This window comes from Watersipora subatra, chromosome 11 (assembly GCF_963576615.1).
Source record: "Watersipora subatra chromosome 11, tzWatSuba1.1, whole genome shotgun sequence".
NCBI classification, from domain to species: Eukaryota; Metazoa; Bryozoa; class Gymnolaemata; order Cheilostomatida; family Watersiporidae; genus Watersipora; species Watersipora subatra.
Window position 1 is genome coordinate 32,734,355 of NC_088718.1, and position 18,683 is coordinate 32,753,037.

An 18,683-nucleotide genomic window follows, 5' to 3' on the forward strand; every position below is an offset into this window, starting at 1 on the left:
CTCTCCCGCTCTTTCTCTCCCACTCTTTTTCCCGCTCTTTCTCTACCTCTCTCACTCTCTCTCCCCTTCTCTCTCTCCTTCTCTCCCTCTATCTCTCTCTCACTTTCTCTCACTCAGTCAGTCAACTAAGACTGTCTATGGTTGTCGCTTACGTATGATATCAGATCTCCAATCAGCTCGATTACAAGCAATAGTCTGCTATTAGTTTGTATTGATCTGCCTCTATTTTAATTTCCTCTTAGCTACATTTTGTACAGCTAACTATATAATGTATATAGGTTTTATCATCACTGAACAAGAAATCAATATTTTATTGAGTTTGTATTCGGCGCTTACAAGAGCACTTTGCTCTATATCTCACAATCTGCTTCGTAAGCTCACACCCCCTTCCCTAATTTTCTTTAAATCAAAATTTCACAAAAATCTTTAGATACGAGTTTCACTTTGGGTTAATAAATGAAGTTTAAAAATGAACTTGCACAAAATTTTTAGTAATTTTTATCATAAATTATCAGTATTTTCTATCATTTGCGATTGTTTTTGATGTTTGAGGTGATCTGATTGCCAGGATGTTTCAAGATTAAAATTAAAAAAAACCTGATCGAAATTAACACGCGCAGATCAAGCAAAAGTTCAATCATAACATCTATAATAATGTAATTGCAAAGAGACGGGCATATAAAGAGGTGTATCGCTTCAACTTGAACGCAATATCAGATATCGCAACTGTAACAACTAATGGCGTCATTTTGCACATATCTTTCTTCTGACTGTTTTAATCGTGGTCAAATTTTCTTTATTTCAATTTTGAAACATCCTGGTAGTCAGATCACCTCAAACATCAAAAGAAATTGCAAATGATAAAAAACCACTGGTAGGCCTACTTTCTGATAAATTCTACTAAAGTTCCGTATACATTCATCTTTAAGAACTCTAATTGGTTCATTTGCTTGCACAGGTATTGCAAAGTTTTGTTCGCATATCTAGGACAAGCTGCCACATGTGCTAGTAAGTGATGACAGGTTTACATTCTCAACTCACTTTTAATTCAAGGAATAGCCTTATCACGGGTCAGCAGAGCTCATTTGACACATGACGTCAGCGATAGACCATAAATACTCTACTCAGAATCGCTGAAGCATTCAGAGACTTTAGATGTGATGAAACACAGCGCTGTTTTACTTGTTTTTGCATTGAACTTATGAACTGATGAAAGATAAAGATCATTATTTTTCTTGGAATATCTACCACTCAATGTTTTTTTTAGAAGTATGTTGTATCAAAAGTTGTGCAGGGTCTATTTCAGAGAACGAACTTTTGAAGAGAGCTGGTAGTTTCTTAGAATTTACAAAATCAAAACCTATTTATTGTAAGTTGTAAATGTTAACATTTGTATCAGTGTATTCTTGATATGCCATCTCTTTTCAATAAACATCAAGGCTGCATTTATATTGTTTCCTTGATTAGTGTTATTACTTAATTAGTATAATATTAGTTTGTATATTAACTTATAGATTTTTTGAAATGGAAAGATTTTTAGTCAAACCTTGCTGCAAAAAAATATGCTATTGCTGTTTTTAGGAATTTTTCCTGTTTTAAATGGATTTGCTTGTCATAGCATTTCTTGCATGATGATATTTGTGGCACTCGAGGTGAAATGAGACAGGTTTTTTAAGTTCGAGACGAAACTCGAGACACTGTCTTATAAAAATTCGAGACTTGAGACACGAGACAGTAAAATAATGAGCATTTGGTGATGATTTCACTACACTAGGACTAGAGCCCTTGAAATATGAAATTGATAAACCTCTTTTTAAATTGAACTTTCTCCTGGTGTAAACGATTTAAATATAACATTTTTTTAGCAATATGCATGTACTTTTTGCAAACAAAAGTGACACAAACTGCTCTAAAATGGCGAAGTTATATATTTCTAAGAGTTTTGAGCTTGATTGATAATAATTATTATAAACATATTGCTTTGTACATGTGTATTTTTACCATCGATTGAATAGGTCTTACTTTATTTCCGGCAACTTTATTTTTCTTCTTCTGCAGCCATGTTTTAACAGTTGTGTTCAGGCGCTTTAGTTCTATTTCCTGTCTCGAGTTTGGCAATAGTTAGGTCGAGACGAGATCGATCCGAGACAAGTCGGTACTCAAGATGTCTCGTGTCTCTTTCCATCTCTATGTGGCACACAAGTAAGTAACAGCAGTAACATTGATTTCACATTTCACTAAAAATGCATCTTTATTCTTATTTTTGCATCATCATATCTAAATTAATTCTTTTTTTAATTATCGTTGAAGATAGACAAATATTATTTACCTTTCAGTTGGATATTTAGAAATATTTTGTTGTTATCTAGGATTTATGTAATGTAATTGTATGTCAAAAGCGATTATTGGTATTTCTTAAATAAGAAGGCATTAACAAGTACAATTAAACAATACTTATTTAAAATATCTTAATTCAAGTTTTTAAGTTATTAACTGTTTTATGTGGATAATAATTGAAAATTTTTCGGTAAACTTTTATTTTTTCCTTGCAAATGTCTACTGCAAAAGGGTTTTGCATAATATATATTGCCATAGAGTTTAATCTAAGCACAATGCCCATTTATTGGCACTAAGGCTTGGAAACTAAAAATAGACAAGTATTGTCCATTTCTCAAAGTGGTATTTTGGCACAGTGAGATTCAGGACCATCCGGGTATTGAGTAACCTCAATTATACAGTGGTGATACAAATTATGGAACCGCCTTTAATTTTCGTTACATAGCAATGAATTCTGAGTTGTGTTTGTTTTTTCTACAATCAAAATTTTACATAACTATGAAAAGTTATATATCATTTGTTTCGTCGCAATGTTTGCTTTTTAATAAACTTAAATTAAAACCACATCGTATATTATATAAAAATATTATTAGAGGTTTACTGAAAGCTGTCAGAGAGTTACTGTACAGTTATCATTTCTATTAAATAGTGTCTGACCACAAGTCATAAAATAACATATTTCTTTTCTTTGAAATGGCTTTTATTGTGAATTAACTTAAAGACAAGGTTTAGTAGCTTTGAAAAGAGCTGTTTTGGCCCTTAAGATGATCAATACTTGGTTGGCCAGCCTTTGTTGTCAATCACTGCTCGGCAGCGCCTGGGCATACTATCTGTCAGCGTCTGAAGCTCTTCAGGTGTCACTATCCGATGCCAGGAATGCACAATAAGCTCCATCAATCTTCTTTTATTAGTGGGTTTGTCTTTAGTTACGAGATTGCCTATTTTGCTACACAAATTTTCAATTGGGTTAAGGTCTGGTGACTGAGCAGGCCAAGTCAGAGTGTTAACATTATTGTCAGCAAACCACTTCTTTACTCTTCTGGCTGTGTGGCATGGAGCATTATCTTGCTGGAACAGCCACTCTCTATCAAACAGACTTCTAGCAGATGGTATCATCACACTTTGTAGTACTCCACAATATGTTTCTGCATGATGATGAAGTTATTAGAATGACTTTTACTGAGAGCAGAAGGACTTTTCAATACTACTTGGGTTACGTTGCATAATGCACAACGTCTCACTCAATGCAATTGTTGTCTTAGATGATTGTTAAACTGAGCAGATCAAAGAATTTGGGAATTGTAGACATCATTTACCAGACTACTGTTTTTGAAAAAAGTGACTTGTTATGAAACACCTTGACTAGTTGCACTTTTAACTGCACTAGCGATGGAATTATTATGTTTGGATGCGGAAAAAAAATAAACAATGCGACAGCTGATAAAATTTTCTTTCTAATGATATATAACTTTCCATATCTGGACTGAATATAACTAATATGAGAGCCATTATAGCGCATTATGTATTAAAACTCAAAGGCGGTTCCATAATTTGTATCACCACTGTAAGTGTGATCAGCTGATATATTTGTTGCCACCGTGCATAGAAGATCAAATTCTTTTTTCAGAATCCAGATAATTTTATTCAAAATACACTGAAACATATGAGTTTAAAAATGTAATATAATGATGTTAACTGTTATGTGTTAACTGCTAGGTGTTAGCTGTTATGTATTAACTGTTATGTGTTAGCTGTTATGTATTAACTGTTATGTGTTAGCTGCTATGTGTTAACTGCAGTGTGTTAGCTGTTATGTGTAAGCTGTTATGTGTTAACTGCTATGTGTTAGCTGTTACGTGTTAACTGCTATGTGTTAGCTGTTATGTGTTAGCTCTAAGCTAGTTTCTAATCCAAGACTAGAGTAAGGCATAAAAGGGTACCCTCTGGTTTTTTTTTCTAATGAGCCATCACATCCACCTGTGTTAAGACCACTGTCACTTTACAAATCTATCTGTGTTAAGACCTAACCTCACTTTATCGGTAGGATTAAACATGTTTCCCATGTACAGTGTATATTGCAAGCACCAGCTACAAGTTAGCAGGACTAAAGCCTGGTTCCCATATCAATTGCAAGACCCCTCCAGTAATCTTGCACAGCAAAACACTCGCGACGTTAGGCTCGGTGGCTCTTGTTCATACAAGGCTGACAAAATGTTCGCTCACCATGCAATTCGAAAATACTACCCTTCACCTGTACAGTGCATTTCGAGAAGGTTTTGCCAGCAGCTCTTCGTGAAAGATGAACCGCGCTGAACTCTTACCTTGACCGCTGGCAACTAACGGCAGTATTCGGCAAGTGGGTTCTCTTTTCACCGCCGTTAGCCCTGCGACCCTGCCACCGGTGCTTGCGGCGTATATGGAAACCTGGCTTTAGTAGGAAAACTCAGCAATGCTTTTCCATTTTAATCTAACATTGCATTACAGCCAATGCATCCATAGCTTTAAGCTAAGGATGGCATTTGTTGTTTGAAAAGGTGTTTTCGTTTATCGTTGGAGTTGTCCCACCGATAGCGATAGTATCGAATTATCAATGAGCAGACAGAGTTCACCGATAGTTATCGAGTGACTTGGCAGCTGGTAAAACTATCAAATATATCGTGCCTGAAAAGATCGAGGATTGTGGGAAGGAATACGAAATGGTGTTCGAGTTATCAGAGCGTTTGAGTTATCAGAGCACTATCACAAGTCCATGTATTTATTAGTAGATAAATGTACATATACAAACTATATATAAATCAAACTCATAGATGGCTTGTTGCAAATTAAAAGGCTTCTAGTGTAAAGTTTAAAAAACATTTCATTAGAAAGTATAGAGACTTTTCTATCGCTTGAGATTGGTTTGTTGTTTGAAGTGATGTGATTGCCAGGACGTTTTCAGATTAAAATTAGCCAAACTTGATTGCTGTTGAAATGCTCAGAAGAAAAGACATCTTTTTTTGAGCATTTTAACCAATGATATACAGCCCCAAGAATGATATACAGGGGGCTGTATATCATTGTTTTAACCAAGATCAATTTTGCCGATTTTTCTTTCAGTTTATTTGAAGGTTAGCTCACTTTTTTTAGCTTTTGGAGGGCCATCGCTAAGTGGATGATTGGCAAAATTTGATTTTTGCAAACCTCTAAAAAATCGTTAACCAAAATGTTTTGCCGATGATGGTAATAACGACGTCTAAGAACTACTAAAAGTTGAGATTTGTCTCTATGGCTTGGATTCAAGTGATATTCTAAAGCGATAACAACCGTGGTAGTAGCTGTTGGGCAAAAAAACTGTTCGAGTTAACCAAGTTGAGGCCGAGTTATCTAAAGCAATTTATCACTGCGTGGGAACGAACCAAACAAATCCTTTCGAGTTAACCATGTGTTCGAGCTATCCGAGGGCGATAACTATCGAGTTATATTATTTTTTATTACTCGATGACGATATATTTGTTTCGGATGTTTCGATAGGCTAAAAATAGGCAACATACTCATATCGAAATAGACAACTATCGACTATCGCAATCGACTATCGAGCTATCGTGCAACCCTACTTTAAACACATACTAATGTGACTAGCACCCTGGCGGTCCTGAGTACGGTGAAACATCATCAGTTGTGATAACTAAACACACAACCCTATGCTGAAGGTTGATTGATGCAGTGGTTGGAGTGTCAGTCTACAAAGTTGATGTTCATGGGTTCGATTCCAAGGTGATACAATCTTTTTTCCCTCCAACCGTGGCCTCGAACACTACTCTTATTATAGTAAAGACTAATAAACTGGCAATACTGTGCACCATGAGAAATCATCAGGTGTAATAACTATGCATATAATTATTCTTAGATGTAGGAAGGTGGTCGAGTGGCACAGATGACATGGTTATGTATCTGAATATCAGAGTAGCATTCCCATGCGACGTTATCTTTTTCTAAACACACCTAGCATAGCTTGTTCGGTTCAAAGGGCAAAAAGGTGCGATGGCTATTAATATAGTAAAGACTACATAACTATATATACCGGTATATATAACTATTTTAGTTGGTTTCTAGTTTTATAAGGAGGTGCGAGCACCTTGCTCTAATTCTTCGTTGTCATTGGATGAGAGATAACTATGGGCGCTATGTCAAAAGTACACAAATCGCTCATAACATAACACTCTTCTTAGCTTCTTCTTCAGCCTTCTTAGCAAGTTTCTCAAATGACAGTGACAAAAATGCATCTGTAATGCAAAATTACCTTTAAACAGTTTTCCATCTAGCCAATATTGGTGATCATATGCTAATTGTTTTTTGAACAGCAACTAAAAGAGAAAAAATGAAAGATTTTTGTTTGATTCGATAAAATCTTTCTATCTCAGATCTCACAGACCTATTTATAGTGACGCATATCATTGAAAAGCAACAAAATCGACTTTAGTTTCAAAACCTTTTAAAGTTTAAATATCTCTCTATCTAGATTATTGTTTTGAAATGATATGTTCCTTATGAAGCCAGACAAAATTGTTGCTTTGCAACCGGTGAATTATTAGATAATTGGCTACATAAACGTATGTATTTGCATCAAAAAACTTATGTAGATTTTCAAAGATATTTTCAAAATCTAGAATTGCAGCTGGCATGCATGTATAATTGTGTGTATAATTGTTAAGTTTTGTTTAAGTTAACAAATATAAAAACTACATGAAATTTAAACTTGCTTTTCCAATTTTACAAAAAAGTTAAAATTTGCTTAAAAACAATCACCAGAACTACCAGTATAAGGCAACCTGTAACCTAAATTTATATTTTGATATCAGTATGTAATTGATGTATAAATCTTTATTGTCACTGATGAACATCAACAAAATAAGGTTTTTCGTTACATATCTAAAAGAAAAAAGCAAAAAAGGAACAAAGAAAGAAAGAAATATTACGCGAGTTGATCAAACGTTTCTGGAAAGTTGGTGATTTAATAGCATTACGGAAGAGGTGAGATGGTGAGTTGTAATCTGTAGTAGCAGAAAGTTCATAGAGTGAAATATACCATGTGATGTAGTACGTTGGTGTCACGGAAATGAAAGTCATGTTTGTCATATGTGTGGAAAGATGAATATAAACATTGTGATCATAATTTGTGCGGGAGTTTAAGACTTGTAACGCAAATACAAAAATGAGCAAGTTCGGGATAAGGTAAAATTTTTAAAGATTTTGTGATGTGTGGAAGGGTGTTAAGCTGGAACAGTGATCAATAGTACACAACTCTTCAAATGGATTTCTGTGAAAGGAATATCATTTTTTGCTGCGGATATGGTAAAACAAAAGAAAATATATCAATGCCGTTGATCAGACGACATTGTAAAACTTGAAAATAAACAGCCGAGCTGTTTTTCTGTGTTTCCTTGAAGTATCTGCATTGCCTCAAAAGAAAGTAGAACAAAGGATATTTTAAAACTTTGCCTCTAAAGTTGTTCAAAAGGTTGAGCTAAAGTTTTGTATTTTGAGTTTTTGGAGGACATTTAAAGACTTTAAAATGTTTTACTAATATCTACTACGATAATATCTAAAAAACTTGTTATAAACAATATTAAAAAACAACAGACATAAATTTAACACAAGGGTTCAAGACACTCATAGTAGCAGCGCTGTGTATAGTTGTTAAGCTTGTGATAATATAATAAACAAAATAATTTGCTGAATTTTATTTGCTAAAAATGGCTAATTATTTTTTCTTCTTGTTTTGAGATAATCATATTGAAATAATTTTGGTATGTTACTTACGGGGCAACGCTTTCAAAACTGATGCGAAATTGGTACAAAAATAAAAAGTTTCCGGTTTTCATTTTTCATTTTTCAAGACCCCCTATAGATCAATACAGATATCGTCGATTCAGAACAAATCTCGTTCGTAAGTTGGGAATGACTGTATATATAGAAAAAAATATATGTATATATATATCTATATATATAAATGTATGTATATTAGTTGAGCACAATGCTATAGCGGATGGTAAGTCAGCAGTTGTTCTGGCTTTTCCACAAAGACACGTTGTCAATGTTTAAATAGGAAACTGCTCAATTGTAGCAGCTCCAAAGCCTTCCAACGTGTTAGAGTTCAAATGATCCACTGTGGGAGCAAAGCAAGTTCTAAATATTTTTCATGAAAATCTATTAAGGTTCATAGTTTAATGACCTGTACCCACAAAAACCTTAGAATTTAGATTAATCCTGCTAACTTGATGTCATAATTGATTTCACAGCGGCCAATAAAATTTCTTCTTTGTAATTGGTTGGCAGCCCAGCGAGTTGTCAGCGCGCATCAAACGAAATATCATGGTATCATCATATATGAAGAATGGCCAACCTGCTACGTTATCAGTTGCTTGTGGCTTATCACAAGTAGACTTCACTAGCTGACTCCTGGCTGCGTAGAGAGTCGCAGTGTGAGTACATTCCAGCGCTCTTCGTACAAGGTAGGACGATTCATCTAGCGTACTTCACACCGTAATGAAAATCTTATCTAACGTATGAATGATTAAGATATTAGCTGTTGCAGTAGTTGTGGTGCAGAAAAAGCTTTTAATAAAATTGCTTCACTGATGGTTTGCTTTTTCAATTCTACATTACAATTTCTCTTTGTTGTCTGCGCCGCTAATAATAACTTGGACAAACGATCTGTTAACAACGGTTCAACGTGTATTTTAGTTTAGTGTGAGTTTTACGGGGAGATAGCTAGTGTGTATAAGTTAAATAAAACTCACTTTTCTGGCTTCTCTGTAACATAAACTTCACGACAAATTTCCAGTTATTTCTTAAAGCAACAAATTTTAATCTCAGTAGACAAACTTGGTGTTGTTAAGCAGGAGAGGGTTCGTGCAACAGCTGACATCCATCAACTAAAAATGGGAGATTTCAAAATAAGCCATGCCAGAAGGCTTTGCTCAAAATGGTTAACAGATATTTTGGCACACATAGAAAATAGATTAGAGTAAACTAGGGCATATTAAAATATGTTAGAGTATATAATAATAGATTAGAGTATATAAGGATAGATCAGAGTATACAATAATAGATTAGAGTATACAAGGATAGATCAGAGTATACAATAATAGATTAGAGTATATATAAATAGATTAGAGTATATATAAATAGATTAGAGTATGTAAGGATAGGTTAGAGTGGAATGGGAAGGATTATCAGTATATCAAATGAGGTTAGAGTAACTTTTGAAACATAATAGAATGAACAATAGCAAATTAGACTACATTAGACTATCTACAAATATATTAGGGTAGGTTAGGGTGAAATACATTATGGTATAGGAGGATAGATCGTATACTATTTCATTGGAATATATTATAGGAGCATTGAGCATAATAGAAGTAGACTAGAGTACATTAGAGTTAGTAAGAGCGTGTCAGATGATATTAGATTTGAAGTAAAATAGATTATATCTAACATGCTAGACGCAAATCTAATATATTAGATTTGCGTCTAGTATGTTAGATTACATTAGGGTATGAAAAAGTATATTATTGTAGATAAGAATGAGTGAGTCAGATGGTATTATATTTGAAGTAGAATAAGCTATATATTAGGTTTGAGTCTAATATGTTTGATTAGAGCATGGTAGAGTATATTATTGTTAAGCTAGTAGCGGCAAATGAATCTTGGATGAGCTATTCAATTGACCTCATTTACGAAGTCGTTACTGTTTACCTATAGTCAGCTAACAAGAGACTGTTTCCTTCGATTGCCAAACAGACCGAGTCCTGAAGGCTGAAAGTTGTAGTAAGCTAAAAAATCTTGCGCTTGTCTTTTAGATAACAATAAAAAATCGATTTATCACTAAAAAATTTATTAGTTCGTTATAAATAGCGCGTGTATGGTGAGGCAAAAGTTTGCAAGAAAATTTGGCCGTGACTATTGAACTTTGTTTTAAGTGCTTCTGGAAATATTTGAAAAACAGACACAAAAAACTAGGCTGGAATGTTGTCAACGAGATTAGAAACTATCCTCTGACTATACGTAGAGGCTTGAGTTGGCTCAAATCACATACTAGATGTATTTTATATAGCTTCATATCAACAAACAACTACCCTACTAGGATAATTTAATTACTGACATCAAAGGTTGGGCGAAACAAGATGCTATTAAAATTTGATGTCTTTAACAGATTTCTATGCGGACTCGTATTCTCAGTGCGTAACCATCATCACTAGGCTCTTGTGTAAGCCAGTGAGTTTCTATGTCACTGCATCAAAAGAAAAAAGGTCTTTTATCCTTGTAATAGGGCTAGCTGTTCAACCAGTTTGGCTTTATGTTTTATTTGAATACTATTAGAGTCGTGCTGTCTGGTCTGTCATAACTTTCAACACAACATTTTTGTACTAAGACATAGTTTGCTGTCTCAGGCTATTATTATTGTTATATATAAAGGTTAGACAGAGAGGTATAGATTTGGCCAGCATAAAAGTAGTTGCATAAATTTGAGGAGCAATTTCATCACTTGGCGCAAAATATTAAAAACTTCATCTAAAAAGCTAATATTCGATGCAGAAACAAGAAGTGAATTTTTGTACGTTGGATCGTTACTCCTAGAATTAAATTTTTATAAGCGAACTACTTCTTTTGTATAGATTAAGTTAAAGCCTTACTGTGGTATAAAACAAACAGTCACTAGCTATGGACCATAGTATTTCTATAGGCTCTCAACTTGGTAAGTTTTTATTTTCGAAAATCATAAAATATTACTAGACACCACAAGTTAATCAAAACAGATTTTAACAAAAAGCTCCTGTAAGAGTTCTCCTGCTGATGCCTCTTGCAAAAAGGCCTCCTGCAAGACCTTGATTTCGACCATGCTCTGAATCATAGAGTGAAACGGATTAGTGCTAAAGGCGCATTTCGAGAAGGTGACGAATGGAGCACAACTACAAGAGTCAAACTTGATAGAAAGACACTTGAACTTTTAAAATTTCTTAAGCAAAAATCAGTTTTGTTGCATTTCAATGACATGCGCCAATATAAACAGGTCTGTGAGGTCCAGGATAAGACAATTTTACATGAATAAACAAAAACCTTTCTATTTTTCTTCTTAGAGCTGCTATCTAAGAAACAATTAGCCCATGATCGTTGATATTGGCTGAATGACAAGCTGTTTAAAGGTGCTTTTACATTAAATAAGCACTTTCGTTAGTGTCTTTTGAAAAAACTTGCTAAGAAGGCTGGTTTGCAAGTTTACCTGTTTGCACGAGTGATATTTGATTAGCGATTTGTGTGCTTTGTTATAAGAGGACTGATTTGGTGAAGACGGTTTGAAGTATATTTACCATTATAAGGCTTGCTATATGCCACTTATAAAACAACATTGTGAAGTTGCTTTAGAAGAAGTTTATGCTATAGACAACACAATGATTAACTATAGCTCAACTACTCCAGCTACAGAGGAGGTTTATTCACATCAATCAAAATGCGTTGTCAAATAATTTTTTTCCTGGACTGAACCAGCTGTTACTATAAACTTTTTAAAGTGCAGGGAGATTGTAAGTATGTAAGAGTGATTGTAAAGTGATGTCACAATCACTGCTAATAATTTGTTCCAATCTTTTGTTCGTCACTTTAAAACTAAGACGAAAAAGTTTTGACAGAATGAATTCATCCTTAGTTATGTTTGGCTAAAGCCTCCCCTCCTTGACAGCTGGTTATGATTGCGTATTCAGAGCAATCTTATAGTAATCATATTTTATTTCCTTTTTACACAAGGTGATAAAAGTTCAGCAAAAGGTTAATCTCAAAACTGACAAAAATGAAATAAAATCTTTAGCATTAAACAGCTAGCTTACTAAAATAGGCATGGTAATATAAAAATGGTAATAATTGAAAATAAGTTAATGATAATAACAATAACAATAATAATACTAATGTTAACAATAATAATAATAATAATCCAAAAGTAGGAACAGACATGTTCTCTAAAACAATACAAAATTCAGCAATTCTAGAGACAGCGCAGATTTTTAAAAAAGTCTCTTCAGTGGAAGAAGACAGTGACAAACCTTTAGCCCGTAATTAGGTCTCAAGATCTCATTCAACTAAACCTAAAGGTTGTGATAGAAACCCTCCATGATGATATTAATCATAATAATAATAATAATTGGGAATAATAGTCTGGTTCTAAAAATAAACCTCTTTTTATTAAGCTTTGTTGAAATGTTAATGAATAGGCTTAGATTTATGTTACATTAGAATGTACAATTGAAAATTAAAGAACTAAAATTCCCATTTAATGTCGTATTCTGTTTCCTCATTTAGAAGTGTGATGCAAATCGAAAGAATAAGCGAAGTTTGAGATAAGAATTTGTGAAATTGTTGACAGGATTAACTCACTACTGATCTGAATTGAGAATCTTTGTTTCAAATGGCAATTAGCAATCAACAATTAGCAATCAACAATTAGCAATTAGCAATCAACAATTAGCAATTAGCAATCAACAATTAGCAATTCAGATTTGAGTTAATATAGACGAAATTTTAGGTGGAAAATACAGATGAGCCGAAAACAAACAAAAAATTAGATTAAAGTAGTGTTTCAGTGCAATGCACTTGTTTTTAACTGGCTCAAAATTTTATGCTTATTGTCGTTTGCTGTTGGCAGTTGTTTTGTTAAGTTTAGTCAATGAACATAATTTTAGGGAGAAATTCTTTAAAAGAAACAATTACTTCAAACAATACACTCTCAGATATATGACACAAAGTCTAAATGATGCTAAACAATTTTGGTGAGACCTGAAGCTCACTGAAATTGTTTCGTTTGAAAGCAAGACATAAAAGATGCTGTGGTGAGTCTTATTAGAAGGTTGAGTTATCTCCTGTTGAACAGGGGAGACATTACAAGGAGGTCAAGAGTGATTTTGCAGAACAAACAGAATAAAATGTGGACATAAAGTTTTAGGTTAGCTTTTTGTAAGTTATGAGAATATTTTAGCATTTTAAACATAGCTTTAGTTTTTTTATAAATTAGGCTAATCAGAGCATATTAAAATATAAAATCGCTCTTCAATGTGCTTTTCTTTCTACTTACCCAGTTTAAACCGCTTATTGTCGAATCGATAAAACATCATTTTGTATATGTAAACGTTTAGAATCCATTTTTTGCAGATATTTCTATATATTAGTTGTTTCTTCTTTTACAAAGCTATTAGATAAAGGAAATACAAAAAATTAAACTTTTACTAAATCATGAGTTCATATGTTAAAATACTTTTTAGTTATTTAATCAAAAGTTTTGAGACAAAAACATTTGTTTTTATTGCAGCACAAAACTTGAGCAATAAGATAAAACTAATAAAAAATTAAAATATACTAAATATACTAAATACACTAAATATATTAAATATAATAAACATACTAAATATAATATATATACTAAATATAATATATATGACATATATACTAATGTTTAAAACACAAACAGCACATAAAGTTTTATTGATTAATCTAATGTTGCAGCTAAAAATTATTTCAAAACCATAAAACAAGTTCTTTTTGTTAAGGCTGCTTTAGCTTGCCTTTAGGCTGCTTTTTCTTGCTGACCAGGTCACCCGCTCTTTGTCCTGATAGTACTAACATCAGAAAATCTTTTACCAACAAACTTTACCAACTTTGTTGCGTTTATCAAGGCAAGAGATAAACAACAAAAAATTCATTTACATCTAAACATACTTTAAATATGAACAATAACTTGCATACCGTATATTCGTATAACTTTAAATAGCACCTTTCTTTTCACTTTCGTATGGAAAACTGATGAAGGAAAACTAGAACTCTTTCAAAAGTTGTGTTTTAGGGTTACGCTACTTGATATAGACAGCTACGATCTAAATGCCTTCAATTCTGATCAGCTAGCTACATTATTGAATATTTGCTGTCTGAAATACTCAAATCTTCTCCAATCTGCCTGACCATCCATCACATTCCTACGGCCTCAGACAAACTAATACACATACCAGACACTAAAACTTTTCCAATTCACATCATAGAAAAACGTTACGCATAAAGAGTTTTTTTTCATATTGAAATTAAATATACATAATTTAATTTACATTCTTTATTTTATTTGTATTTTAATTTTAGCCTCATGGTCTAATTTGCTTTAAATGGCTCTGACCAGTGATAATGAAATTCACATCCATCTATGTATCTATCTATGTATCCATCTATGTATCCATCTATGTATCTATCTATGTATCCATCTATGTATCTATCTATGTATCCATCTATGTATCCATCTATGTATCTATCTATATCTACTTAATAGGTTCGAAGCGGTTCCCTGTATAACGGAATTCGAGCTAAATTCTCTGACGACATGATGATGGATGGTCGAATGTCTTGTCAGTATGGCAGCGAGGCTAATACGGCAGCTACTAAAGGATTGGTCAACTATTACTTCCCAATGACAGCTTCCAAAGGGCACTTGTATGACAACTATAACACAACGTCCTACCACCAACATGTCACACCGCCGAGGTAAAACTTTGCATATTCGTTACTGTCTAGAGTGGGAATGGTGAATGCTATTGGTGATGATATATTGTTACAGTTGGAAGCTAAAAATGAACTTATGCAAATTTTAAGTAAATTTTATCAGAAATTATCAATATTGTTCTATCATTTACGATTGTTTTTGATGTTTGAGGTGATCTGACTGCCAGGATGTTTCAAGGTTAAAATTGACCAAACTAGATCACAGTCAAAACACTCAGATCAAGCCAAAAGATGATTATGATGTCTGTAGCCGCAAGTAGACTAATAAAATAGAGAAGGGGGGGGGGGGGGGGGAAACGAGTGCAGTAGCCGATATTAACTATCACAACGATAACAACTGGTGACATCATTTGGGACGTATTTTTCTTTTGAGTGTTTTAATCGCGATAAAGTTTGATCGATTATAAATTTGAAACATTCTGGCAATCATATCATCTCAAGCAACAAAAACAACTGCAGATGATAGAAAAATATCATTATTCTCTGATAAAATCTACTAAGATTTTGTGGAAGTTCATCTTTAAAGATCTAAAACTCTAGTTTAATGTCATGTTCTGTTTCTTCATCCAGGTGTGTGATTCAAATCTAAAGGATAAAGGAAGGTTGAGATAAGAATTTATAAAATTATTGACAGGATTAACTCAATACTGAGTGAAATTAAGCAGCTTTGTTTTGAACGCTAATTAGCAATTAGCAATTAACATTTAGCAATTAGCAATTAGAAATGAGCAATTAGCAATTAGCATCAGAGTATCATATTATATGATATTGTGATTTTATGATATATGTCACATGTCACAATATCAAATGGTTTAAAAAAACTGTCAAAAACACTAAACATTTCAATTTTATGCCATCTCATCATGTATAATGTATCACTCTTATTGGCCTTGATACTCATCAACGAAATGATGTTTATTGTTACATGTTAAAAGAATGACAAAATTTGAAAATAAAAATCAGGAATTATTTAGTGAGTTGAACAAAAAAGATTTTTAAAAGTTGGTAATCTAATAGCATTGCGGAGAAGTTGGGATAGTGAGTCGTAGGTTGGAATAACAGAAGGTTCATAAACTGAAACATATGATAGTAGATATAGCATGTGAGCGCCTCGGAATAGAAAACAATGTTTTTATCGCATGATGTTTTCTGTTCTGTTTTTATGTTATCCTCCACGTATGTACACAACTTAACCAAAATGGCTAACAGTTTTGATTAACATAGAGTAAAAATACACAGAATTATGAAATATTTTAGCAGCAAAACTTTAAGGCTCTGACTTGCAATTAGAAGGAAAAAGTTTTACCAACTTTCCAAGTAAAATTTTCGAATAAAGTTTACAAAGGCTTATATGGTTTAAAAATCGAATCTAAAAGTAGACATTGAACTTCTACAAACGAGTACTCAAAAAGGGATGCAATTTTATTATCTGTCTGGTCTAGGCTGGCAGTTGTCATGGAGGCTACATTGGTTAGGAACTAACTGTATTTGGTTAACTGAATTATTGTTATTGCATTATTGCTACAAACAAGCAATTATTTTTTTATTTTTTTCCTTACTAGCTGACAGATATTGCCGATCAATTTTTTTCAACTAAACGTTCATGCCGAAACCAACTTTCATTTAAATCTGTTTGAGCACTGTAGTTAGCCTGAGATACTTGACTTTAAGTTTACACCTTATTGGAAGATAATTTAGCTGTATTTCATCACAAAAGATAAAATCATGAAGAAAAAGACTGCATAGTTATAAAAAAACAAGCTTTAGTTAAACTCTAAACATAAATTTAGTTAGAATTATGATGGATCTTTTGCATACTAAACATATATTTTGTGTGGTAGGGCTGAAAGTCCATTTTCAAAAAACAGTAAACACAATTTTATGAAACTAAGTTAAATTGAATAGCAAACCCTACAAAGCCTAAATAGTAATGCATAGATAAAACTGGTTCATTAAAAAGCAGTGGATAAAACTGAAAACCTGCCTAACAAAAACAAATTTCTTAAAAACTTTTGCAAATACTTTCGAGTCTAAATTGTTCGCATTACGCTTGCTTAATCCTTTCACTACCATCTATGTACAAATTTAGCTTTCGGTCTCCCGCTAGCCATTTTACTAAAAATTGCCAACTTTGCTGTGTGATACGTATATGCTTTTTCAATTTTAAACACTATTTAAAACATTTATGTCACATATTTTATGTTGCCAACATGTTAAAAAACAAAAAATGCAAAAAAAAGTTTTCAATGCAATATATTCTGCATTGCTAAAGCTATGTGAAGCTACGATCGCTATGATGTTACTTACTTTTCAACATTGTTACTTTCACCGCCTTCAGTGTCTGTGCTATCACTCTCATTGTCTGAGTATTTACTAACTTATGAATCTGAACCATCTATAATGTCATCAACAAAAGCTATTCTTTTTGTCTAACATGGGAAGTGCTTGTGGAAGTCATATTACAACTCAAAAGTTTGAGCATAAAAAAATGTGCCTTTTTTGACTTGAAATTCCTAATCAAAGATTATAACTTGCTTCGCAAATATAGGCTAATTTTTTAGAGAAATATTCGGTAAATACTGTAAATACCATGGAAGTATCAACAATAATTGGTTATGCTGTCACGAATCAATAAGATTCAATTATTACACAACCACTGTAAATTTCGCCAAATTGTGTCCATGGCAGTCGATCAGAGATTTTGCATAAACTCTCGCAGGGCAGTGAAAGGGCTAAAGCTAACTTTACCCAAAAACTTATTTTTTTGTTCCAAGTTTGTTATGTTTTATTGCTGAATCTTCCACTTGCATAATTTTGACTTTAAGAGCCTAAAATGCAAAACAGAAAATGCAAATGTTGGCAGTCTATATAAATTAGCCATAGCTTTCTAAATAAAATACTTTGATATACCCTTTGGACCAAATGGGAATTAACTCCGCAAAACTGAGGCTAGGCACAGAGCTTATATAGATCTTATAGCTTTACGAGATGCATCTAAAGCAGTTTTTATAAATTTTTACGTCTACATTCAAGTTGCTATTTATATCACAAAATCCGGTTCAGCGAATTGGTTCAATATCACGTACTTAGTCATTGCGTGGGTGTCTGTTTGTCTATGTAAACGCTAGGAACTTTCACATTTGTTGGCTGGTTTCATCCAGACTTCACACTTATTTGCTCCACGCCTTCAGCCAGATTGCCAAAAATATTTGGCTTCAAAACTCTACCTGGCTTCTGAGAACCATCCTCTAAAACACCTACCTGCAGGTTATCTGATCAAAAATGAACAACATCTCTGGCCATGCCTGGATTACTGCTAACGATTATATAATTTTTTCTGCACTTTTTATGTCGTTAGTATTGACCTCAGCAAATATTTAAATTTCATATTGATTTTTGGACATTGTAAAAGTAGCAAAAAATTGTTCAAGTTAGACGCTCATGTTGACCTTACTGTAACCTTTGTGAGCAAACCTTAGGCTGCTGATGACAAATCAAGCACTCTAGCCTCTCATCAATTGTAGCTTAACAATCCACTTATATTCTAACATATTTCCACCAATACCAAACTATCAGTTGACGCTGCCATGTTTAATCATCAAGTAATTGCTGCAGGTCAGTTTTGGGTTACATCAGTAATTATCTGTTTGTGATGTCATGAAGTTATCTTTAGAAACACTTTGATGTGATGGGTAAACAAACTGCAGGTTAAGATATGAGCATGAAACAATGATTGCATAATCTTTACTATAATAAGATCTGTGTCCGTCAGTCCGAAG

General features: G+C 33.2%; 1 protein-coding gene across 1 annotated transcript in view; it reads left to right on the forward strand.

The window, feature by feature from the left end:
* Nucleotides 1-8,796: 8,796 nt before the first annotated feature.
* Nucleotides 8,797-18,683, forward strand: part of LOC137408605 (myoblast determination protein 1 homolog) — a 39,608-nt gene continuing 29,721 nt past the window's right edge. The window contains exons 1-2 of the mRNA XM_068095188.1: nt 8,797-8,828; nt 14,675-14,886. Of these exons, the coding sequence (XP_067951289.1) occupies nt 14,726-14,886 (161 nt within the window). The 5' untranslated portion in view covers nt 8,797-8,828; nt 14,675-14,725. The remainder of the gene's footprint in view (nt 8,829-14,674; nt 14,887-18,683) is intronic.